The sequence below is a fragment of the Phocoena sinus genome, chromosome 7, assembly GCF_008692025.1.
Source record: "Phocoena sinus isolate mPhoSin1 chromosome 7, mPhoSin1.pri, whole genome shotgun sequence".
Taxonomy (NCBI): Eukaryota; Metazoa; Chordata; class Mammalia; order Artiodactyla; family Phocoenidae; genus Phocoena; species Phocoena sinus.
Genome location: NC_045769.1, coordinates 55,220,407 through 55,246,887, shown reverse-complemented (window position 1 = coordinate 55,246,887; position 26,481 = coordinate 55,220,407). Strand labels below are relative to the sequence as shown.

Genomic DNA, 26,481 nt, shown 5'->3' with positions numbered 1-26,481 from the left:
ACCACTTTTGAATTTTGATGACAAAAATGTTGAATAAATAATGAAATGCAATTCTATTTTGCTGTTATTTTTAGCTGACCTCTCACAGTCAAAGGAGCACTGCACTCATCAGAACCAGCCACATTAGTAGCTATACATGTGTAGTTGCCGGTGTCTGAGTCTTCCAGCATGTTCACAGTTAAGGCACAAGTGTTATCCGTCAGGGTGGTCTGGTACTTCCTTCCACTGCTGATCTCGTTTCCTTCATGGAACCAGGAGACGGAGATTGGAGGTGATCCATAGACTTTACACTCCATTACCACTGAGGAACCAGACAGACCATTTGTCTCTTTCAATTTTCTTGTGAATGAAGGAGGCACAATTCGGTCTGAATGTGATAAAAATCAAACAAACAAGGACATCAGTTATAAAATGATTTGAAGAGAGAATTATTGTCTTTTTGATGGAGTATGCCTAGATCCATCTGGCTCTTCTGTGAGGATATCACAGAGTTCCCAGTGGGGTCACACCATGGAAAGCCTTGAGAATCAGTGGACAAGACATGCTAGTTGACTTATTAGGTAGGAATTTTGGTCTCTCTTTGCTATGAATCATTATGTGGAGAATTACTCCAGCATAAGTGACAGTAGAAGACTACATATCCTTATTCCATATCCAGGGATTAAGTGTTACTCCTACCACCCTGAATTGTGGAAATTCCTCCAAAAGAAAGGGATAGAACTTTGGGACTTGGTTTTCTTCTAACTCTATAGGTCTATTACCTCTGATTTTGCTGATTCAGAGGATGTCAGACTCATGTCACGCTGTAGAATGTGGAGTTTCTTATACACACGTATGTAAACCAGGAACTATACTATAATAACATTGAAACAAAAGCCCAACCAACCAACCTGAAACATGAACTGAGGCTGTGCAGCTGTCTTTGCCCACAGGGTTTTGCACCTCAAAACTGTACACCCCACTGTCACTGGGGGCCACGTTAATAATCTTAAGGCCAGATATTTTGTTGAAGAAGCTTATTTTGTATTTGCTGTCACTTGTCAGCTCTTTTGCCTCCTTAAACCACTTAGTAGTGAGTTCGGGTGTGCCAGTGACCATGCACTCCAAGGTACAGGTGTCTCCCGTGGTCACTTTTATGGATTCTGGCTTTTCGACAATTGCTGCAGGCTCTGGAACGAGATGTAAATTGTTTTCAAATGTTAAAATCACATTGAAAAACTAAAGAAGACACGAGTACTGGTAAGTGCGTGCCTTCTATTCATGATGACATTCTATCTGCACTAACCGAGGATGGACACTGTGGTGAAGCACTCTTGCATTCCAGCATCATTTTTGATCTGACAGGTGTATTTCCCGGCACTGGCTGTTTCCACTCTTGAAAACTGTAGGGTTGCAATGTTTTCTGAATAAGAGATCCATATATTGTCACTTTCTCTGACCATCTCCCCCTTGTCTTTGAACCACACCACGGAAATGGGCTCAGTGCCTTCAATAGCAGCCTGAAGCTGAACTTCTTCACCAACGATGGCAGAAATGTCACTGGGCTTCTTCACAAATCTTGGTGGTGCTGATGAAAAAGAGGCAAAATCAGGGATTTAAAATGTGTGGGGCTATGGGTATTTCCCTCAAAGCTATGAATGCTAGGAATCAAACTGGTGATCATGTGTTGTTTCTATTTCTTAAAGAAGAGGCATTTTTGGTGAATGGGAGCAGAGATGCATTAGAGTTTGTACTAAGCAGAAAGAGTCGAACATCTTGGCCTCTCTAGCTTTCTAAATCCAATCAAAACCTACTGGGAAAATTGTCTAAAAGGGTAATTAGTAGGATTTGGAAATAGGATGCGTGCTAACTATAAAAGGATTTAGAAAGGAGAGAGGGGAAAAGTACAAGACAGCTAGTGGTAAAGGATGGGGCAAGAGCTGAGGGGCCAACAGGGTATTAAAGTTAGAAGGAAAACTGTAAGCAGAAGAGGATGGAGTCACTCTAACCTTTCAGAGTGATGGAACCAACACAGGTGTCTCCCCCCACATCGTTCGTGGCTTTACACTGATATTCCCCAACGTCTGCAGCACTGACGCTCAGGATGTGAATACTCGTCAGGAAGTTCTCAGACATTATCTTGTACTTCTTGCCACTCCTAAGTTCTCTCTTGTCTTTATGCCAAGAAACTTGAAACGGGGGGGTGCCCTGAAGCTCACATTCAAGGTGAACATCAGCTCCTTCCAGTGTCTCAACGGGATGAGGCTTTTTGCGGAAAACGGGTGGTTCTAAAGTTAGGAAAAAAGGAACATTAGGATGTGTTCTGTAACTATGTAGTTACAAGTAAGAATCAGTTTTCCATTCCACCATAGAGAGAGAACACTACACTCGATTTTCTATTGTGTCCTTTAAAATTTTTAGAACCTCGACGGAGAGAGTCAAACAGGGAATTGAGAGGACAACTAGGAGGAAGTTAACGTGAAAAACATGAAAGAAGGGTAGGAGCTGACCTTTAACTTTTAAGGTGGTGCTGCTGCTTGCTCTGCCCGCTGCGTTGCAGGCCTCGCACGTGTAGTCTCCGCTGTCTTCTACACTGAGCGCGTGCATTTCCAATACCGCCACCGAGTCGTGGAATGACATTCTGAATTTACTGCTCTCTTGAATTTCAGTCTCGTCCTTATACCATAAAACTTTGATTTCTGGAGACCCTCCTACTTTACATTCATATCTTGTAGATTCATCTTGTTTCATGATTCTTGAAGGTTCTAGCTTCTTAATGAACCTGGGGGGTTCTATGGAAGCAAGACAGAAAACACAAGGGAAGAGATGGGAAGACACATGTAATTCAGGATGAAGTGAAAAATCAAACAGAGAGGTCTTTAGCTCTGGAAAACAAATTTATTTGCTGCAGTTCCAGGAAGAATAGTTAGGTGAAACTTAACTAGAAAATTCCTATAAAATATATTTATTTTTGTAAGCACCCACATCAAATATTATTGCAAAAGGAAAGAGGAAGAGACATTAATCCCTTTTGTGCAATCCTCCTACCAGCAAAAGAATCACTTTGTGCAAGAACACAGTCAGAGTGTGTATCTGTTGGTGAAATCACACTATGGTTTACAGGGATTGAGAGAGTTTGATTACTTTCTTGTACGTGAACCAGCACAGGACGGTCTATTTCCTGTGGCTGCAAAGATATCAGTTATGTACCATGAAGAGTCAGAGTAGCAAAATTGGGTTAGATATCTTAAGATTTTAAAGAGCTATTTTCTCTCATAGGCCTTAAATAGATATTTCTTCAACCTTCATAATATTCCTTTGAAGTGGGGAGAGCGACTGCTTTCTTCATTAACTGAATCAAAAAATTCAAGTTTAGGGAGATAAAAATAACTAGCGATATATCACAGAGCACGTGGGCTGCTAAATCTAACTCTGTTTTAATTTGAAGTTATTTATAAACTATCACCATTAAAACCCTTAAAAATGCTCTCATGGGTTAGACCAGCAGCTCATTGAGTTAAATGTTTGATTTCTGACCACAGCAGCCTTGAACATGCTACAGAGAGACATGGTTGCCTTCCATGATGTCAGATATTGATGTACTCCCCAGTCCCCTGGCTTCCATTGTTATTTAAGTGGAGCTAGTAGAGGAAAAGAAGTTGACACAATCTGACTCTTCTTGAAGGGCTTGATAGTTTGGGGCTCTGCTAGCCCCTCGAGGAACAAAATCCATTAATTTATAAACTAATGTGGAAAGTAAGTCATTCGAGACAACTTCCTTTTATTGTCCTAAGATAATTTCTTTCAAACTTGGGTTTTCTTGCAATTTCAGCCTTTGAAAATGGACCTTCAGTCCATGTTTTATATTTTTTTAAATAAACATTATAAAAAACTTGCTCCCACTTAGAAGACCCTGGATCTGTTCAATCACTTCCAATTCCTAGACCACAGTCCTAAACGTATCTTTCAAGCACACGCTTTCTCCTATATTTTCAGATGTTGAAATGAGACCTTACTATTTCACTTGAACAAGTACCTTGTACACCCAGATGAGCAGAACAAGAGTCTTTTCCAGCGACGTTGCTTGCATAGCAGGTGTATTGCCCAGCATCGACTTTGCCTACTTTGAGAACCGTCAGAGTGGCAGTATTTTCAACCAAAGTCATCTTGTAGTTGCCTCCAGGGCGAATCTCTCGGTTATCTTTGGCCCAGGTGATCTTGATTGGTGCAGTTCCAGTTATGTGACATTTAAAAGAACCACTTTCTCCGAGAGCAAGATCTACTGACACAGGCTTTAGATCAAAGAAAGGAGGCACTTCATGGTCTGAAAAGAATGAAGACCAACATGGTGACTTCAGTTTTCATGCTCCCAGACGTGGAGCAGAAACTAAGTGGCACCAGACCTTTGGTGGCCCGGAGCAGTGAAACTGCTTTATGATGAAGAGGGTAATGTGATGAGCTACCCACCTAAGAGGATGAGCTTCGCACTGGATGAAGCTGTCCCAAGAGGATTAGAAGCAGAGCAATTGTACTGACCAACATGGCTCTGGTCAGTTTGCAAAATCTGAAGAGTTGCTACATTATGAACAAAAGATGTTTGCAAATTAGCATCGTCTTTCAAAAGCACCCCATCTTTGTACCAAGACACTTGAAGAGGTTCTGAGCCATTGATGCGACATTCAAATGCAACTGGGAAGCCAAGGGTCTCCTGAACATCCTTCAGTTTTCTTGCAAAGGAAGGTGGAAGTTTGCGCTCTGGAAGGGAGTCACAGACAATCCTTATTTACAAGAGAGAAAACACCCACAGCATACTTCAACCCATTAACATTGTGACGTTTTTAAGAAAGTGGATCTGTCAACACACAGCAAGACTTGTTAGGAGAATGATCATCACCTTTGATAACGAGCACAGCTGAGGAAGCCACTGCCCCCACGCTGTTTTCAGCCTTGCACGTGTATTCTCCCACGTCACTGGGATCCACTTTGTTGATTACTAAGGAGGCAACATTATTTCTGAATTGCATTTTATACGCAGGAGCCGATCGTAGCTTTGTGTGTTCTTTATACCAAGAAATTCTAATTTCTGGGGTTCCATCCACTTTACACTGTAAAGTTACAGGTTCTCCGACGGCTGCTTCCATGTGTTCCAGAGGCTCAATAAAATAAGGTGGTTCTAAGGTAGAAAGGATGGTAATCAATCAATCATACTAGCTAAAAGAGGATGTATTAAAAGAAAGAAAAGAGAGCAATAAGAAGAGGTAACTGTCAACATACCTAAGACAGATACCAGCGCTTCACAAATATCTTGACCGGCCTCATTTTCTATGAGGCAACCGTATTGTGCATAATCCTCTATTGTGCTATCAAGAATTTCTAGGATCGTAGATTTTTCCGTCATGGTAATGCTGCAATTCCGAGATTGTGTAAGGGGGAACTCATTCTTCATCCAGCTCACCGAGATGGGAGGTGTGCCGGTAAACGTGGCCTCGAGAACGATGGGGTTTCCTGTCTCGATGCTGAAATCAGCCAATCTTTTCACAAAGGTGGCTGGTTCTAGAAGGAGAAAACAGCAGAGCAGAAGTGGCATCTTCAAATAAAGAATCAGAAAAGAATGCTAAAGATACATGTTTTTGGAGAAAAGAGCAAACCTTTCACAAAAAGATGCGTGGTACAGGAAGCACTGCCAGCGTCGTTAGCCACGAGGCAAGAATATTCCCCGCTTTGCAATGGCTCCACCTCAAACAATTCCAGTTCTGTGACAAAATCTTCCAGAGAGATGCTGCATGACTCCCCTGACACCAGTTCCCTGCTGCCTTTAAACCATTTGACCTTGAAAGGCGGGGTGCCTCTAATGACACTGGTGAATGTGAGGCTCATTCCAGGGAGAACTTCCAAGGAATCAGGGGTTTGTTCAAAAGATGGTGGTTCTAGATACCCCAGGAGTGGGGGAGATCAAGAGAAAAAAGAAATCCAATTGAGCAGTGCTTTTGCTCCTTGAAGAAAAGGGAATTAAGACTACACACGAGGGCTTCCCGGGTGGCGCAGTGGTTGAGAATCTGCCTGCCAATGCAGGCCACACGGGTTCAAGCCCTGGTCTGGGAAGATCCCACATGCCGTGGAGCAACTAGGCCCGTGAGCCACAACTACTGAGCTTGTACATCTGGAGCCTGTGCTACACAACAAGAGAGGCCAGGATAGTGAGAGGCCCGCGCACCAAGAGGAAGAGTGGCCCCCACTTGCTGCAACTAGAGAAAGCCCTCGCACAGAAACGAAGACCCAACACAGTCAAAAATAACAAATTAATTAATAATAAAAAAAAGACTACACACGAAGTAATGAGGTGGATAGACGTAGAGTCTGTCATACAGAGTGAAGTAAGTCAGAAAGAGAAAGACAAATACCGTATGCTAACACATATATATGGAATTTAAGGGGAAAAAATGTCATGAAGAACCTAGGGGTAAGACAGGAATAAAGACACAGACCTACTGGAGAATGGACTTGAGGATATGGGGAGGGGGAAGGGTGAACTGTGACAAAGCGAGAGAGAGGCATGGACATATATACACTACCAAACGTAAGGTACATAGCTAGTGGGAAGCACCCGCATAGCACAGGGATATCAGCTTGGTGTTTTTTGACCGCCTGGAGGGGTGGGATAGGGAGGGTGGGAGGGAGGGAGACGCAAGAGGGAAGAGATATGGGAACATATGTATATGTATAACTGATTCACTTTGTTATAAAGCAGAAACTAACACACCATTGTAAAGCAATTATACCCCAATAAAGATGTTAAAAAACAAACAACAACAACAACAAAAAAAAGACTACACACGAAGACAAAATAAAGAAATCCCCTGTGAGGCAGTCACTAAGTCAAGCAGCAGCCTGGTGCCTGTGCACTGACCTTGGACAGTCAGGACGGCCGAGCATTCGTCTGACCCAGCCACGTTGGTGGCCACGCACGTGTATGTGCCTGTATCAGAGGGCTCCAAGAAGCTCAGATTCAAAGTACAGACGTTTTCCGAAAAGCTGGACTGGCATTTAGGCCCACTAACGATCTCATTTCCATCCTGAAACCAGCCCACGGAGATGGGCGCGGAGCCGGAGACTCTGCACTCCAAAACCGCCGAGGCCCCCAGGATGGCGTTGGTGTCCTTCAACTTGCGGATGAAGGAAGGAGGCACGACTCGATCTACGTGGAGAAAGGTAGTTTTCCGTTGAAAGAGAAGCCTTATTTTCTACCCCAGGAAAAATGGTATATTCACAAAAACCTCATACTACTCACCCGAAACATGGACAGACACAGTGCAGTTACTTTTACCAACACTGTTTTTCACTTCAAAGCTATATAACCCCTTGTCACTCATTTCTGCACAAGGGATTTTAAGTGAAGCCACTTTGTTGATGAATGTGATGTGATGTTTGCTGTCTGCAGATAATTCTCTCCCATCTTTGAACCACTTGGCTGAAAGTTCTGGTGTCCCAGCCACTGTACACTCTAATGCAAAAGGATTTCCGGTAGTGACAGTCATGGGTTCTGGTTTCTCTATGATTCTGGCTGGTTCTGAAAGAAGTATATTGCATTGAACACAAAGTCTTCTTTCAAACTAAGAGTGTAATCAGTATATTATTGGCTAAGAGTAATATGTGCAGGCAATGATCATGGGTCAATCAACCTGATTTTTTTCTCAGGCTGTACTTTGTTACTAACCTAGGACAGTCAAGACTGCTGAACACTCTCTCATTCCGGCATCGTTTCTGATCTGGCACACATATTTTCCAGAGTTAGATGCTTCTGGGCTTCCAAGTTGGAGTGTTGCAACGTTATCAATGAATGAAATCCTAGTGTTTTCACTCTCTCTGATAATGTCACCTTTATCTTTCAGCCAGATGACAGCAATGGGCTGGAAGCCTTCCACTATGGCCCGTAACTCAACGGCATCCCCAGAGAGGGTTGAGGTGTCACTTAGCTTCTTCACAAACCGTGGGGGTTCTAATGAAAGAAATTTGTGGTTAGAGAAAAAAGATGAGAATGACAGCCACATACATTATTGGTCAAGCAGGAAAAGATGAAAGCAAGAGATAAATATTTTTGTGCCCACGGATACAAACCTTTGAACTTGACAGTGCAAACACACGTGTCACTTCCCACCTCATTAGCAGCTTTGCAGTGATATTCTCCTACATCGGCAGCTTCCAGATTAAGGATGTGGAGACTTGTATCAAAATTTTTCGAAGTGATTTTAAATTTCTTGCTGCTCCGAACTTGCTTTCGATCTTTAACCCACACCACTTCAAATGGGGGGGTTCCCGAAATTTCACATTGGAAGATAACATCAGAACCTATAAGGGCTCCTACTGGAGAAGGCTTCTGGGTGAAAACAGGAGGTGCTACCAGAAGAAAAGAAGATAAGCAATGAGAGCATTTGCCTAATGAAAGGGAAAAAATATTTTAGAGTCTAAATCGTTGAGTGCCTGGTGTGACCATATGACAGTATACTAACATAAGAAATGTCTAGTCATAAAAACTAGTTTAAGAATTGCAAGCAAATCCCCTTAACTAGCCTTTTTATTTTGGAGCTCAGAACATTGCTGAGAAAGAATCCAGATCAGAGGAGAAGGAAGAAAGAAAGCAGCTTAGCATGTCTAACCTTTAATCGTCAGGGCTGTGCTGCAGCTGGCGTCCCCAACACCATTATGGGCTTCACAGATATAGTCCCCACTATCCTCTGTGCTGGCTTCATTGATGGTGAGCGATGCCACAGAATCCATGAATGACATGTTGTATTTCCAACTTTCATGAAGTTCACCGTCATTTCGGAACCACAAAACTTTGATTTCCGGGGAACCGCTTATTTTACATTCCAGTTTGGTGGATTCTCCCTGCTTTGCAACTTTTGAAGCTTCTAATTTCTTAACAAACTTTGGAGGTTCTAGTAAGTCAAAGGAAAAAAACAGCTTACGTTTGTAGCTGAAGAGTCCATAAATACATTTAAAATCTGTTTTATTAGTAAGAATATATGTACTTTCTGAGAGCTTTGTGGTAAAATATATTTATCTTTTCTATTAAATAAACTTTTAATATTTTAATAGAGAATTTAATTGGCAAGTTAATCTTTGTAGTTTGGATACGGAAACTAAAACATGTAAGTTAATGTATTATAGAGGTATTTGATCAAAATGGTAAGTCAGAATGCCACATAATAGGAAAGAGTGAAAAAAGAGAGAGTTGAAACAACATTTAACAAATTTCAATTAAACAACCCTCTGATAAGACTACTCTTAGAGATTCACTAACTTAAAGAACAAAATAAAGAGAAAACAGAACTTCGATGAATGTTGCCTCCACCACTAACATACAAATTCCAACATGATCCAGTTACTTTATCCCGAACATTTACAAACTAAAGAAACTTTTCAAAGAAAATTACACAACATGGGAAAGAACGATATTGGTAAATGCCATGTGAAGATACCTTTTACACTGAGTTGAGCTGAGCACATGTCTTTGCCAACATCGTTGGTTGCTTGGCAAGTATACTGACCAGAGTCTCCTTTGCCTACTTTAAGAATTCTCAAGTGGGGAGTGTTTCCCACACATGTAATTGTGTAGTTTCCTCCAGGACGGATTTCCTTGTTATCTTTTGACCAAGTAATTCGCATTGGTTGAGCACCAGTAACATGACACTCAAAGTCAGCACTTTCCCCAGCAATAATATCTATAGATACAGGCTTGATGTCAAAGAAGGGAGATTTCTTAGGTTCTGAAAGATGAGAAGAAAAGGCAACATGGGTTTTTTTTTCTCTTTTTTATTGGCCATTTCTACTTTGACAATGACTAAGAAGTTATGGTTTGTAAAAGGAGATTCTCCTAATTATGTAATTTATCTTTGATCCATTCTATTAAAGAAAATACAAAATTTTAAGATGTTTATTAGTTATAAAATACAAATTTTGATTGTACAGCAAAAAAAAAAAAAAAAAAAAGAAGCTATGGTTTGCAAAGAGAGAGAGTAACATAGGAACAAACCTCTTGCTGTCAGTCTAGCACTGGAAGATGCTGTTCCAAGTGAATTAGAAGCTGAGCAGGAGTATTGGCCAGAGTGACTCAAGTCTGTTTGCAAAATTTTTAAAGTTGCCACATTATCTACAAATGATGTCTGTAGATTTTCATCGTCTCGTAAAAGTACCCCATCTCTATACCAGCACACTTGGATGGGTGCGGAGCCATTCAGTCGACAAGTGAGGGTAACTGGTAACCCAACAGTTTGTTCGATATCCTTTAATTGCCTTGCAAAGGAAGGTGGGAGCTGGGACTCTGTTGGAAGACAAGTAATACTTGAGGCATTAGTAGATGAAATAAAAATTTCCCCATAAAGATAAGAGTGAAGACAAGGAAAAAAGAAACTTCTTAATTTCTTAAATAATATCATCACCTTGAATTCTGAAGACAGCCTTAGAAGAAGCAGTCCCTATACTGTTTTCTGCTTTACATGTGTATTCTCCACTGTCATTGATGTTCACTTTATTAAAAACAAGTGTGGCCACATTGTTTGTAAAATAGGTCCTGTATTCAGGAGTTGACCGTAACTTGGTATCGCCTTTGTACCAAGACACTGTAACTTCTGGTGTCCCAGCAACTTGGCATTGTAAAGAAACCGAATCTCCAACTGATGCCTCCAGAGGCTTCAGTTCCGTAACAAAATAAGGTGGTTCTAAAGAAGAAAGATTCACAGTCAGCAACTGGAATTAAAGAAAAGCACACAAACCATGCCTCATGTTAGACAAATGCCAATCATTTGAGAATAAGAAACACACCTAATGTAGATACCAGAGCTTCACAAACATCCCTTCCTGCCTCGTTTTCAATCTCACAAGAATACTGTCCTGCATCTCCTTTTGTGCTATTCAGAATTTCCAGGATGCAGGTCTTCTCTGTTGTGACTATGTTGCATTTTTCAGATGGTGTAATGTTCACACCAGCCTTTTTCCAGGTAACTGAAATGGGGAGTGTTCCAGTGTAGGTGCTCTCCAGAATGATGGACTTCCCTGGCTCTACAGAGTGACCACTTAATTTCTTCACAAATACAGCTGGTTCTGGGGAGTGACAAAGCACAGCAGTTAAACACAGTGAAAACACAAACAAAGATGTCCCTTAAAAAGTAGGAAGCACAAATGCACTGAAGCAAACCTTTTACAAAGAGACGGGTAGTGCAGGATGTTTGGCCGGCATTGTTAGAAACCACACAGGTATATTCCCCACTCTGAGATGTGTCGACATTAAATAATTCCAGTTCTGCCACGGTGTCTTCAAAATAGATGTTACATCTGTCTCCTTTCACCAGTTCTCTGGCACCTCTGAACCAGCCAACCTTGAATGGAGGTGTTCCTCTAATGACACTTGTGAAGGTGATGTTTTTGCCTGGTAGTACTTCCAAAGGTTCAGGTTCCTTCACAAAAGAGGGTGGTTCTACACAGACAAGGAGGACAATGATAAGATCCTGTAAGCATCGAATTTAGTTGCAATTTTGAATCAAAAAGAAGAGCACTTTTGAATGTGTGTCAAACTGGATATGTACCCAAAGAGGAACTCATAAGAAAGGGTGTGAGCGTCTAACACTGACCTTGTACAGCCAACACAGCACGGCATTCATCAGACCCAGCGACATTAGCAGCCATGCATGTGTAATTGCCCATGTCCGATGAGTCCAGAGAATTCAGCTGCAACGCGCAGACATTATCTGAAAACGTAGTTTGGTACTTTGCTCCACTGACAATCTTGGTTTTCTCATGAAACCAGGCAACAGAGATAGGTGATGATCCAGCTACTTTGCACTCCAAGACGCAAGATGTACCCAGGACCCCAACTGTATCTTTCAGACTTCGTGTGAAAGAGGGAGGAACCATTCGGTCTGCATGAGGAGAGGCAAGAGACTCGTGGTTTGAAAGAATAGAAGACACTTGAGAGAAGAAAGCGTGTGAAAGGAATTTGCTTAAGCAATGGGAAGAACATATCGGAACTAACCTGAAACATCAACCACAGCTGTGCAGCTGCTTTTTCCGATATTATTTTGAACCTGGAAAGTGTATGTGCCTGCATCTTGCTTTTCAACGGAGAGAATCTTTAAGGAAGAGATTTTGTTGTAGAAGCTAAATTTGTGTTTTTGGCTGCTGGTCAACAGCTTTCCATCCTTGTACCATTCGACTGAGAGTTCAGGAGTGCCAGCCACCTTACACTCCAGAGTGCACGTTTCTCCTGCAGTCACTGCCATCGAACTTGCCTTCTCGACAATGACCGCAGGCTCTGAAATAAAATGTGATAGCCATCTGTCAAAGCCTGTTAACTTTACCTTGTTTCTACTATCAAATTCATTAACACTGTTTCTTCCAATGATATGGATATCTTAGGGCTCTCTCTCTCTCTCTCTCTCTCTTTCTCTAGACCTTAAAATGTGATTCCATAATTACACACTGTCACGAAATTATACGAGTTATTATTAAGAAATATGTTGGTGCATTAGTTGACTTCCAAAACAATTCAATGTACAAATCAATGTTGACATATATTGATTTGCACTTGACCCTCTCTAGAACAAAGCCTGCATGTTGTTATGAATTACTCAGTATTTCTGTTCTACTTTGAGGTGCTAAAGACAGTTTTTTGAAAGTTGTTATCCAAACAATGGCAAAATTGAAAATGAATATGCCCAAAGATGAAAGTGCAAGTCGTTCCTATCAAACTTTGATCTTTGGAGTTCTTGTCAGCTTTAACAACTATTACTTTCGGAAAAAATTTCCTTGTAGCATATGCTGGGCTCCCAATTTTTTCATGCTTCAACAAAAGATAGTCATGATTACATCTGTAACCCATCAAGAAAATAATAAGAGACGGCTCATTTTTGTTAGGCTCACAGACACAGAAAGGAGTGTTTGAAAGGTCCTTTCCCGTAAACCTTTGAAATGGGTGACGACTGACATAGTTCTAGAAATTCAAAACAGGAGACTCTACCAGTATCTCTTAGTAAGTCATCTCAGCGTTTGGCACCTCCTTGTATCAAGGAACTATCGCGCCATATTGTACCAACCTAAAACAGTCAACGTGGCCATGTTCTCCCTCATTCCACCATCATTCTTGATTTGGCAGATATACTTCCCAGCATTAGCTGGCTCTGCTTTTGCAAACTGCAGAGTTGCCACATTTTCCACAAATGTAATTCTGATGTTTTCACTTTCTCTAATCACTTCTTCCTTTTCTTTAAGCCACTGGACAGAAATAGGCTGGGTGCCTTCTATAGATGCTTGTAACTCAGCGGGCTCACCAGCTACAACCGTGAGGCTGTTCAGTTTGGAGACAAATCTTGGTGGTTCTGAAGAGGGAAAGACGGATGGAGATTGTTGGAAAGATTGTCGAGATAATGGAAGAGAGAAAACAAATAAGCATTTTGCACGTTCCTGCCATTTCTGCCATGAGTAGGAAATAATGCATACCTTTTAATTTTACAGTACAAATGCAGGTATCACTTCCTACTTCATTCTGTACTTTGCAGTGGTATTCACCAATATCTGAAGTGTTGACACTGAGAATGTGAATACTGGCATGGAAATTTTTGGATGCGATCTTGTATTTCTTGCTACTTCGGAGTTGTCGCTTATCTTTGTACCAAACCACCTCAAATGGTGGTGTTCCCAAAAGTTCACATTCAAGACTAACTTCAGCATCTTTAAGGGTTTCTACCACAGGAGGGAAGCTGCTAAAAACAGGTGGTTCTGTAAAAAGCAAGAATTCCTCATGAACTGGGCTACCTAACTTCATATTTTTATTTCTTTGTTTTTAAATTGGAAGAATGAATCAAGATACTATAATAGGTCTAGCACTATCACTTTAGGAGTAACAGCTTCAGAGAAGTCATCAGCCTTTACAAAATCACTCTGCTTCACTGGCCGAGAACCTGGGCTAGACCTCAGGTGACCTTACTGAGCAGTTCGACATTCTGTCTACTCCACCTTACTACTTTTTCTGGGACTATAAAGATTGATGCACAAAACTGTAAAGCAAAACAAAACAATAACCAAACAAACCCCCAAACCCAAGTGTAAGAATCAATATGATTTGCATGAGGTACGGAGTCCTGACTTCAGGGATGAAATTTTTTGTATACACATTACAATTGGGACACTTGGAAGTTATCACAACATTTGTGCTCTAAGTCTTCCATGTCAACAAATGGTTTTTGCAATAATCACCTTACAATATGACAAACTTGGACTTTGTGAAAAAAATTCTGGAAAACACTAGTACTACTTGCAACAAAGTATAGTGATATAATTAAAAAAAAATAGGAACTGACATTTGAGAGAGAAAAATATACATAATTGTCCTGTTGTAAATGTAAGGTTAAAATCTGTATTGCTTGAACCTTGTATATATGTGGTAAATATTCCTTGCTTTTAATGATAAAGATTATAGTGAGGATGATGATATATTTATAAGTTGATTGAAGGTAAAAATTAATTTTAAAATGCCCACTTTGTTTTTTTGAGCATTTTGGAAACATCAAATTTGAACTGCTTGGCTAATATGTTGAGGTGAGTAGAATTACGACATTGGAATAACAAGAAAAATATCTCAGAATGATTGTCTACATGTAGGCAAATCTTAAGAAGAAAAAACATCTAAAAATGGAAATAATACTAGTTTGGGAAAATGTTCTATGATCTCAAATGGAAGCTAAAAATGACAGCAAAAGAATGAAGAGCTATGATAGCCCGGGGAGAAGAAGGTGGGTTTCAGATAATGAGGAACAGAGGAAAGAGGTTTCTACCTTTTACTATAACCTTGGTACTGCAGCTTGTGCTGCCAGCAGCGTTCTGAGCCTCACAAATGAAATCCCCACTGTCCTCAGTACCAAGACTATTCATCTGTATGACGGCCACTGAATCAATGAAAGCCATTCTATATTTATCACTGGCTGGGAGTTCATGTTCATTTCTGTACCACACAACTCTGATGTCTGGGGATCCAGTTATCTTGCATTCAAGTCGTGCTGAGTCACCTGCTTTCACTATTTTGGTTGCTTCTAGTTTCTTTGCAAACTTTGGTGGTTCTAGAGAGTGAAGAAAAGAGGAGATTTATGAGGGAACAGAGCAGGTATAAATAACGAACTTCAATTAGGTCCTACATAGGAAAGAGAAAAACATGAACAATGCCTGGCAAACAGCGTGTACCGTGTTAGAAAGAAGGGTACTTTCTTGACTGGGTACATATATTGTAAAAGATTACAGAAAGGACAGGAGCCACAGGTCAGACAAAAACATAAAACAATCAAACTGGCACACCTGTCACAAGCAACACTGTGGTACAAGAGTCGCTACCAACATCGTTGGTAACTTGGCAAGTATATTGTCCAGTCTTGGAAGCATCCACTGAATAGAGATTTAAGAAGGTAGTTGAGCCTTCTAAGCCAATGAAATATTTAGGTCCAGAGGCAAGCTCCACATCATCCTTAAACCACTTTACTTTAAACGGTGGTGTTCCTTTTAGTATAGCTTTAAATTCCACTGTAGAATCAGGTATGGCTTGTTGTCGCCCAGGTTTCACTAGGAAACTTGGTGGTTCTATAGATTTTAAGAGAAATACATATAATTAAGTTCCTTCTTGTTGGGTTATTTTGACAGTTTTATGGACATATAAAAAAACATTACTGAAAAGAGGTAATGACTGAATATTTCTTGAACTCAACATATATGTATCTAAAGAAACAGAATTATGGAGACTTTTAGTTTTAAAGGACTCCAGAAAAGAGTGCTACATTTGAAAAGCAATCGCAGAAAAGGGTCAGAAAGAGGTAAAGAAATTCTAACCTTTTACAGTTAAGATGCCACTGCATGCCTCGCTCCCTGCTACATTTGAGACTTTGCATGTGTAATTCGCAGTATCTTCTAATTCCAGATTACTAACGTCCAGCGACACAGTGTTTTCATGACAGACGAGCCTGTATTTTGCACTTGTAGTTATTTCTTTTCCATCCTTAAACCACTGAGCACTAATAGGGAGTGAGCCAGAAACCTTGCACTCCATATGAATGGAAGAGGCTAGAACTTTATCCATTTTGCTTAATTTTTTGGTGAATGATGGAGGAATATTTTGATCTGTCCAATGCAAACAGCAAAACACATCCATTAATATGTTGCCATTTGTTTACCAAGGACAATAATATACGTAAGGGAAGCTGACTGGGGCCAAGATACAAACCTAGCACTCTCAGGTAGGTGTCACAGCTACTGCTTCCAAAGTCATTTTCCACCTTGAAAGTATATGCCCCACTATCTTGCTTCATTACTGACTGAATCCTAAAACTGGCCACGTTATTTTCAAAACTCATTGAATAATATCTACTGGGCATCATTTGTTTCCCATCTTTAAACCACTTCACTATGAGTTCTGGTGTTCCGGCCACAAGACACTCCAAGGTCACGGGGTCTTTTTCAGTGACATCAACAGACTTAGGTTTCTCTAGGATCTGAGCGGGTTCTGTAGTAAGAATGAAAACGTGGATGAGTTGCATTAATAATTCCATGGAACCAAGGAACTGCTTGTGAAATTGTCTTCACAGAATAACTCTTGAAAGGGATTAGCTTACACACCTTGTACTAAAAGGAAAGCATAACACCTCTCAACGCCTGACTCGTTCTTGGCTTGACACGTGTACCTCCCACTGTGTCCATTATCCACAGATCTGATTTGAACTGTGGCCACATTGTTCACAAAGGAGATGTGAACATTATCATCTTCATCCAGAATCTGATCATCCTTGAGCCAGGTTATAAAAATGGGAGGAGAGCCCACCACAGTGCTCTGAAAGGTGGCAGAACTTTTCAAGACAGTAGTGACGTTTTCTATCTTCTTAGTGAACAAGGGTGGCTCTGTGATTAAAGTAGACAGTGTGAAAAGAAGAGGTATATTTGAACTCCTCCCCATCATACAAGGTTAAAGAGCATTACAGAATTTGTATCAGGTAGCCTGCTCCTTGTGTGTCTAACTGACCTTTCAGAGAGACTCTAGCACTACAAGAACAGCTGCCGCCTTCGTTGGATACGATGCACTGGTATTCACCAGTGTCTGAGGGGTCACACTTGTTGATATTGAGATTAAACACTGACACTCTGTCAGTCAGCGTATACTTTTTGCTGCTTCGAATTTCCTTGTTATTCTTCAGCCAAGTGACTTCAAATGGAGATGTTCCCATAACTTCACACTCCAGCTCCACGTCACTATCTTTGACTACTTCCGCGGGTTTCAGCTCCCTAATAATGGTGGGAGGTTCTAAAGATTCAAAAGGAAGACAGAGAATAGCTCACTCAAAGGAAGACCCGAGGACTAGCCAGCAGCACAGCCAGAAAGGAGAGAAGATGCAGTAACGAACCTTTCACTTTTAACTCAATGCTGCAGCTTGCCGTGCCAGCGTCGTTACGAGCTTCACAGACATAAGTCCCACTATGTTCTACCCTGGCACCAGAAATTTGGAAAGTGGCTAAACCATCAGTGAAGGAAATGCCATGTTTCTCAATGGCTGTTATTTCATTCCCGTCCAAATACCAAGAAACTCTGATTTCAGGAGTGCCTGTTATCTGGCATTCAAATGTCATGGATTGTCCGTTCCTCAGCACTAGGACTGGGCTGGGCTTCTTAATGAAGTGAGGAGGTTCTAAAGATGGGGGAAAACATGTGATATTGAACATTTTTTAACCCAAAGGCCAATGAGAATCGTTTTCTTAAGCCTCTTCCCTCCCTCCAAGAAAATCTAGGCAAGTGAGACAATGAGAAAATGTAGAGACCAGACCTTTGACAAAGAGAGTGGCTTTACTGGTTGCTATACCAACATCGTTGCTCAGTTGGCAAATGTAGGTCCCCAAATCGGCAGCTTTGGCTGAAAAGAGCTCTAGAATGGTGGAGGTGTCATCCTTCCAAACTGAGCGAGCTGCTCCCGAGTGCAACTCTTTGTTATCTTTAAACCATTTTATTGTCATGGGTGCAGTGCCACCCACAAGCGCCTTTAATTGAACCCTTGTATTGGGATTGACATCTTGTGACTGTGGCTTTTCCAGGAAGTAGGGGGGTTCTGGGTGAAAGAAAAAGAAGCAAAAGGGGGAAGGAATGGTTTATTTTAGAATGATCAGTCAAGGTAAGAATTAAGAAATGAGAGAGCAATAAGTTCTTGAGAGGCGGGGATAAAAATTGCCAACCTTTGACTGTCAGATGGCCACTGCACTGGTTGTGTCCTGCCTGATTAGTGGCAGAACAAGTGTAGGTTCCACTATCTGTACCTTCCAGCTGACTGATTTCCAAGAAGGCAGTATTGTCATGAAAAGAGAATTTGTATTTTTCACTAGCTGTTATTTCTTGGTCGTCTTTGAACCACTGGATGCTCATGGGATGTGACCCAGCCACTATACATTCTAAGTCAATAAAAGACCCTTTAATGCTGTCCATTTTCTTCAGCCTTTTGGTGAATGAGGGAGGTATGATAAGATCTATGCAATGAAAAAGAAAAAAAATGGTCAATCTACCAATTTTTATTTTCTCTAAAATTGTAAGAGATGAAGGAGCACAGAAATGCCCAGTTTCTCTCCATAGAAAAGCTGTACCAACCTAATACATTAATGCTAGCCTTGCAGCTGCTCCTCCCGACATCATTTTGGACTTCGAAAGTATATTCTCCACTATCTCTCTTTTCTGTAGAAATAATCTTCAGTATAGAGACCGTGTCAGTGATACTGATCTTATATTTTTGGCCCAGGGTCAGTTCTTGGCCATCTTTAAACCATTTGGCTGTAATCTCCTTAGTCCCTGAAAATTTAACCTGCAAAGTGGCTGGGTCTCTTTGGGTGACATCTATAGACACAGCCTCCTCAATGATTGTTGCAGGTTCTGTAGAAAACAAAGGGATAGGTGTGGGTTGTGAACTGCTCTGCTGAAAGGCTTACATCTGCATTTTTCCCTGAAACCCATGGCAAACTTTCTGAACCAACCTTTTACTGAGAGTAATGCGGAACATCTCTGTACTCCCGCATCATTTTTGGCCTGACAGACATATTTCCCATCATGCTTGATTTCAATGCCACTGAGGTACAGACTGGCCACATTGTTCTCAAAGGTCATTCTTATGTTATCATCTTCAGTGATTTCATCGTTGTCTTTCAGCCAAGTCACCGTGATTGGCAAGGAGCCCTTCAGAGTGGCCTGGAAGGCAGCGGTACCTCCTCTAAGGGAGCTGGTGCTCTCGATTTTCTTTACAAAAGCTGGGGGTTCTAGTAGAAGAATGAATTCTCAATGAATACCAGCTCTAGAGCAAAACTGGCTTTAAAAAAATAAAATCACTGACACTGCAGAAAAGCCAGTCCGTCATTAGAACTGACACTAACCTCTTAAGGTCACCTTGGCACTGCAGGCACTGCTGCCCACCTCATTGGTCACCCGACACTGGTATTCACCCGCGTCCGCAGCTACAAACCTCAGGATCTGCAGGCTAACCAGCTGATCCTGAATGAAGGTTTTATACTTTCTACCACTTCGCAGTGTTGTGTTGTCTTTGAACCAAGTGATCTCAAAGGGAGCTGTGCCTGCCACCTCAGCCAGCAACATGACATCATACTCCTTCAACACTTCAACAGGCTTAAATTCCTTGGTAAAGTAAGGTGACTCTATAGCGGAAAAGGAATTATTGTGAGTTAATGGGGGTGGAGTCTGTGCCCTGGGCCACAACTTTGGTATCACAAGGGGCAATGTGAACACAAACCTTTGACTATTAAAATGCTACCACAGTGGTCACTGCCAGCCTCATTTTGAGCCTCACACATATATTCACCGCTGTCGTCAATGGCAACATCTTTAAGTGTTAGAACCGCGGTGGACTCCACAAAAGACATTTTGTGTTTGCTGCTCTCCTTAATTTCTCTGTCATTTGCAAACCACGTTATTTTAATTGGAGGGGTGCCCGTTACTTTGCAGGCTAGCTGGGTGGCGTCTCCCTTTTTTAACAGCTGTGATGGCTCTAACTTTTCAACAAATGTGGCAGGTTCTGTGGAAGGAAAGAAATCACCCAGAAACGTGAGAAAGAGGGAAGAACTTCTGACAATGGTGGCACAAAGATGTCAAGAAAACTATGCAAACCTTTTACAAATAACTTTGCACTGCACTCCACGGCTCCAGCCACGTTGCTGACTTTACAGGTATATGTGCCTGAGTCGGAGGTTTTTACTACATACAATTCCAGGGAACTTTCTAAAGCTTCTTTGGTGATATAGCAGTTTCCACCGGAAACCAGCTCTTTGTCACCCTTAAACCATCTGATTGTGAGAGGGGTAGACCCTTGGAAGGTGCTCTTCAGGCAGATGGTCGAGCCGGGCAGAACATCCTTTGATGCCGGTTTAGTTACAAAACTGGGTGGTTCTAAAGAAGGGGGATAAGAAAGAATTTCAAAGAGTTAAGAGGCATGACTGAAGGGAAGAAGGCTTAATTTGAACACCGTCTACGTAAGAATGAAAGGCACAGGTTCCAGCCAACCTTGCACAATCAGGGCTCCGCTGCAGTCTTTGCTTCCCATGGAATTTGTGGCTCGACAGGTGAAATTCCCTGCATCATTCATGTCTATTCTGCTTATCTCCAGAGAGGCTGTGCCTTCCACAAATGCTATTCTGTATCTGTCAGAGGAAGCTATTTCTTTACCATCCTTAAACCAGGACACCCTCATGGGGAGGGAGCCAGCGATTTTGCAGTCCAGCCTGCAGGTCCCACTAACCACACTGTCCACGTTGCGTAGGGGTTTGGTAAAAAATGGAGCAATGTCTCGATCTGTTCACAGCACAAGAAGAGAAGAAAGAACAATGTGGAACAGTGCTCAGTGATTTTAGTTTTGGTTGTTTGTTGGGTTTCAGAGGAATATGGAAGCACAGGTTTCTAAAGATACTAACCTAAGACAGTGAAAGTTGTCTCACAGGAGCTGCTGCCCACTTCGTTGGAAATCTCAAATGTGTATTGGCCGCTATCATGCAGTTCGGCGGAATAAAACTTGAGTTGGGCAACATTGTTTTTAAAACTTATTCGATACTTTTTACTGGCAATCAAAGGTCTCCCGTCTTTGTACCATTTGGGCTTGAGCTCTGGGGTACCCGTGACTGTATACTCCAGCGTGGCTGGGTCTCCTGCCGTCACCTGGATCAGTTCTGCCCTCTCAACGATTTTGGCAGGTTCTACAAGGGTATTAAATAGTTGGAATTCTGAAGTGTGTAGTAAGGTTTCATTTTAAAAGGAAATATCAACTCCAAGTTAAAACGTTCTTACACGAACCTTTAACTATTAGTTCCCCAACAGACGTTTGGCTTCCAGCTTCATTTTCAGCCAGGCATGTGTATTTGTCAGCAAAACCAATCTGCACATCAGGGATTATCAAGACCGCAACACCATTGGCAAAGCTCATTTTGATTTTTCCATCTTCTTTAATGATCTTCTGTCCTTTCATCCATGTGACAGAAATGGGTTCTGACCCTTTCACAGCAGCTTGTAAGGTAACCGTTTGTCCTGCTAGTGCAGTAAAATCATCTACTTTCTTTACAAAGATTGGTGGTTCTAATTAAAGAAAGAGAGCATCCAAAATTTCTTAATTCCCAAACACTTCAACACCATATGCATTTAAGAACTTTATCTAGATTACATTTATCTATCCCATGGTGTTGGTTAATTAGAAGAAGAAATCAAATTCAAGAGGAATTACAATTCCATCCAAGAGAAAGAAGCAAGGAAGATAAACGGTTATCAGTTGACAAAATCGCTTATTATGTAGTTCACTTTTGTTATCAGAGATTATATATTTATACTGGTCTCAAGATAAAGACTGGATTTTCCCCAGGGTCCCAGGTCAAACCAAAGGCAAAAAAAATATTTTCAAAGATTAGGAGAAGAAAAGAAAGTACCGGTTTTCCTTCCTTGGTTTAAGAAAGCTATTTTGACAATTTATTAAAGAGATGCCAGTTTTTCAAGCACTAACCTTTTAGTAAGTGGGTTGCAAGGCAGCCACACTTCCCAACTTCATTAGCAACAACACACTCATATTCACCAACGTCCGCGCTATTAAACGAAAAGATCTCCAGGGACGCGACAGATTTCTGAGAAAACAACCTGTACTTTTTACTACTTCGAATTTGCTTCTTATCCTTGAACCAGCGAATTTCAAATGGTCCAGTGCCTGAGATTTCACAGTGAAGGAGGGCATTTGTTCCTCTCACTATATCTGCAGGCTCGAGAGTTTTGATGAAAGAAGGAGGTTCTACAAAAGCATGAAAGCATTGTATAAAGCATGTGTTACAAGCAATTGAAAAGAAAATATTTTCTCAGGAAAACAATGGACTACGACAGAGTAAACAAACCTTTGATAACAATTTCAGCACTGCAACTGTCACTGCCAACGTCATTCACTGCTTCACACGAGTAATTCCCACTGTCTTCAACCTTTACATCCGTAATATCAAGGACAGCCTCAGAATTGACAAAAGACATTCTGATTGTGTTACTCTCAGTAAGTTCTTTGTTATTTTTAAACCAAGTAACCTGGATCACAGGTGAGCCTTTCAGCTTGCAGTGGAGGCGTGCTGATTCACCTGGGATCATTAAATAAGAGGGATCCACCTTCTTCACAAAGGATGGTGGCTCTACATGAAGTTAACAAAAATGAGAAGGGAAAAGATATCTGAATCATAAACTACACAAAAGAAAAGTAGACATCATACAACAAAGAGACACATAACACACATAAAATGTCTTCTTGAAATTTCTGAAAAGGCTGTGGCATACTCAATAGCTTTCCATGTTTCTATGATTCCAAAACATTTTCCCAGACTCTTGGTTAAAACAAACAAACAAACAAACAAAAACAAAACCAACCAAATTCTACTTATACAAAGAGCAATTGTATGAAAGAAGATAGTTAAGGATTGCCTAGACACTCGAAGTTCTTAGAAGAAGTTTTAAGCAAGCTTTGTTAATGGCAGAGAGTTTTAAACAAACAAGAATAAGTGCATTGTGAAGAAGACTGAAAAAATAAAATCAAACAATGCCAGGATTTCCCCAAACCAAAAAGGCTGCTTGGATGAAATTATTTTAATCACAAAATGAGAGAAGGGAGTGGAAATATTATTCACACACTTCTTACCTCTGATAGTTACTGTCGCTGAAGAGGAGCTGCTTCCAGCCTCATTGGAAGCTGTGCAAACATACGTTCCTGTATCTTTTAGTTTGGCCAGAGGGATCTCGAGGGATGCTATTTTATCTTCAAAACAGATCTTATAATCTTTCCCAGGGGGGAGCTTTTGCCCGTTTTTACTCCATGTAACTGTGACTTTTCTGTCTTCATCTGCTTGGCACTCAAGGTGTACCTTCTTATTGACAGCTGATTGCACAGGCTCTAGCTCTTTAATGAAATGTGGTTTGTCGATTATGACCAACTCAGCTTGGCAAGTATCGGCTCCAAACTTGTTAGAAGCCTTACAGGAGTAAACTCCTCTATCTTGAATTGTAAGATTTGAGAGTTCTAAAATGTGTTTGTTGTTTGCATCTGAAATCCTGCAGTTAGGGGAAGGTGAGAGGGCCACGCCGTCTTTCTGCCAAATGGTTTCAATCACTGGGGTCCCTGTCACTGTGCAGAGGAACTTGGCTGCCTTACCCACAAAAGTTGTTATGGACTTAGGTCTGGAGAGAAAGGCTGGTGGATATGCCTCTGTAAAAGAAAAGTTTTCAGTGTTATATTTTGTCCCTACAAAGCTCTTGCTGTAATTACATATTCCAAGAAAGAAAAAAGATGAGTAATAGCTTTAGGTAGACATGAGACATTACTCAAAGTAGGGTAATGTATTAAGGTGAAAAGATGTGTCAAAGGAAAGGGATGAGAGTTTTTTTTATAGAGGAGCAAGACAGCACTTTAAATGTCTCTATCAAAGGAAAGAATAAATATTCCTTTATTTCGCAACATTGACTCACTATTACTAAAGCTTTGTCCATTTTATGAGCTGATTATTTGTTTGAATTATCTGATAAGCAATTCAGCTGGTATGTTAATTCTGCAAATTAGAAGACCGTATAAGGAAGATAAAGAAAACGTACTTGACTTTTCTGAAGAGTAGGGATATTAAGTAATAAAAAGTTTCAGTAGTTTTATAAAGTCTCTCTAACCCTCATGTCGATGACCACTAGCAAATCCTTAAATGGCACAACTTTAAAAGTATCCACTAAATCACTCCAAACTTGTAAAAATATTTATAGCAGTGATTTCCCATGTCCATTCTGCATTTGGAAGCGAACACTTAGGAACCTCTCTTTCTGATTAAAAAAAAAAATCCTCCTCTTTCTTCTTTCCTCTTGTGATCTGAATCTCAAGTGTTAGTCCCATTACTGAACTGGCCTATTTTGGGTGAAGAAATTTCCCAAAGTGTCATTAAGAATAATGCCATGCACTTGGCGGTACGGAGACTGATCACAAAGCGAAATCCACTGAATGGGTCACCATGGGCCTGGGGGTGTGGAGTTTCTGATATAAAAGAGTTGTAGAGGAGAGGAAGCTACAGGAAACCCTGGCTTTTTCAAGTCAAAGATGCGTGCTGCATTTACCCTTCCCCTCCATGCTGTCATTGAAAAAGATGACCAAGGTAATACTGTAAACCAGCTATACTTCAAAAAGAAAAAGAAGACAAAGCGACAGCCTCACCCTGGCATTTCGTGCATGCTTCTGTCAACAGCACAAGTCATTGCTACTTCTGACCCTAAACCATAGTTCATAAGTTCATACTCACACTTTCCCTTTGTAGGAAGAGAGCAAAAGAGAAAGAAAGAGTGAGAAAAAGAGGTAGGAAAGAGTTATTATTATTTTTTTGCTAATGAGGGAATTCAAACTCCTGATGAGTGTTACCTACTTGACAGTCATCCTGTGTGTCCTCAGGAAATGGAGAACAGAATATTTGTGTAGTTACTCTTATTTTTCAATTAGTAATAAAGCTTAGGGTGAGAATCCTAGTTTGTAGTTCTGTACTAGCTCCCTGTCTCTTATTAGGATTTGTTTGACTTTAGTCTTATGCTTTGGCTTTTTTCATTTTGTAATTCTGTTCTTAATTGGTTAACTGGTTCCAAATTATTACACACATTCGGACATCATTTGCTTTTTAGTAGCACCAAACTGTCCTGAAATATTTTATGCTAGAGGTCAAGCCAGACCATTTAATAAAAAGAACAGAACAAAACAAAAACCCAAACCAAACTATGAGGAGCCACTGCTTGTGTGATTCCTTCACACAAAGAAGAAAAAAAGAAAGAAAAAAAAAAATTTTTTTTTCTTTAGCTGTTTTTAGAAATGTGACTGTAAACAATGACTTCATGTCTCTCATAGGCTCTGCACTACCTAGCCTAGGCAATAATATGAAATGGAATAACATCTGTGTCAGTGTATGGCATTTACCTGTCACAGTCAGTGTGGCTGTGCAGCTGACACTGCCATACTCGTTGGAAGCTTTGCAGGTGTACTCGCCACAGTCAACAACCTGGGTTCTCAGGATTTCCAGGGTGGAGACATAATTTGCAGACCGAATAGAACACTTGTCACTCTCAGAGATTTCTCGGCCAGCTTTGAACCACTGGAAGTGGACATTGGGGGCGCTGTGGATCTCACAGGTGAATTTGGCGAGGTGGCCCAGGGCTACTTCCAGGGGCTCAATTCTCCTCCTGATCACTGGGGCAGCTGCAAAGGGAAGCAGAGCCCATTAGCACACCTCCTTCTCAGGTACCCCACATTTTTCTTTTCCTTCTAACCTTTGTTGCTGTTAATGGAGTGAAACAGTTGAAATTAGTGAAGTGGATTGCAGCAGTTTAAGACAAGTGACTGGAAAATGAGGAAGATCACTGAAGGCAAAAGAAGACAGCAAGCAGCTTTCAACATATTCAATTGTTACTTTTCAGTGAATTGTGAAAAAAATGATTAAAATGATGTGATGCTCTTGGCTTACATGCATAACAACATGATATATTCTTTAAATATACCATGCTGACTAGGAACACTGCGAATGATGTGAAAAAAACATGATCTACTAAATAAAGTGATGAAGTGAAACAATAGCAAAAAAGATAATCGAAACAAGAAACACAAATGGACAATTAATCATGGTTATTTTGAATTTAAGGATGAGAGTGGTGATTTCAGGGTAACTAGGTATTCACTGACAGCTTTTTATTACATATCATTAAAGTATTTTCATATAGAAAGACACTAAAAAGCATTTATCAGTATTATGAAATATATGAAAATACATTTCATTTTAAAAATAAGTAGTAGTGTAGATATAACATACCACCCAGTAAGGCAGTAAGGGAAAATGGGAAAGTTAATAACCATGATTATGTCTGTGATTTCATTCTTACTCTAAATAAACTGCATTCTGGCAATGGCAGATAAGTGAAAATTCAGT

The 26,481-nt window shown here is 40.8% G+C and overlaps 1 protein-coding gene across 1 annotated transcript in view; it reads right to left on the bottom strand.

Moving 5' to 3' along the window:
• The window catches only part of TTN (titin), a 281,733-nt gene that overhangs the window by 180,802 nt on the left and 74,450 nt on the right, over positions 1–26,481 (bottom strand). Inside the window, 45 exon segments of the mRNA XM_032637061.1 lie at positions 80–367; positions 891–1,169; positions 1,286–1,567; positions 1,989–2,267; positions 2,490–2,771; positions 4,016–4,303; positions 4,447–4,734; positions 4,874–5,152; positions 5,254–5,532; positions 5,628–5,906; positions 6,887–7,174; positions 7,268–7,546; positions 7,694–7,975; positions 8,095–8,373; positions 8,634–8,915; positions 9,459–9,746; positions 10,013–10,300; positions 10,419–10,697; positions 10,801–11,079; positions 11,174–11,452; positions 11,607–11,894; positions 12,008–12,286; positions 13,068–13,349; positions 13,471–13,749; positions 14,805–15,086; positions 15,319–15,597; positions 15,844–16,131; positions 16,235–16,513; positions 16,627–16,905; positions 17,027–17,305; positions 17,406–17,687; positions 17,823–18,101; positions 18,226–18,513; positions 18,632–18,910; positions 19,012–19,290; positions 19,405–19,683; positions 19,779–20,060; positions 20,153–20,431; positions 20,546–20,833; positions 20,953–21,231; positions 21,329–21,607; positions 22,026–22,304; positions 22,405–22,686; positions 23,187–23,750; positions 25,479–25,757. Coding sequence (XP_032492952.1) covers positions 80–367; positions 891–1,169; positions 1,286–1,567; positions 1,989–2,267; positions 2,490–2,771; positions 4,016–4,303; positions 4,447–4,734; positions 4,874–5,152; positions 5,254–5,532; positions 5,628–5,906; positions 6,887–7,174; positions 7,268–7,546; positions 7,694–7,975; positions 8,095–8,373; positions 8,634–8,915; positions 9,459–9,746; positions 10,013–10,300; positions 10,419–10,697; positions 10,801–11,079; positions 11,174–11,452; positions 11,607–11,894; positions 12,008–12,286; positions 13,068–13,349; positions 13,471–13,749; positions 14,805–15,086; positions 15,319–15,597; positions 15,844–16,131; positions 16,235–16,513; positions 16,627–16,905; positions 17,027–17,305; positions 17,406–17,687; positions 17,823–18,101; positions 18,226–18,513; positions 18,632–18,910; positions 19,012–19,290; positions 19,405–19,683; positions 19,779–20,060; positions 20,153–20,431; positions 20,546–20,833; positions 20,953–21,231; positions 21,329–21,607; positions 22,026–22,304; positions 22,405–22,686; positions 23,187–23,750; positions 25,479–25,757 — 12,957 coding nt within the window.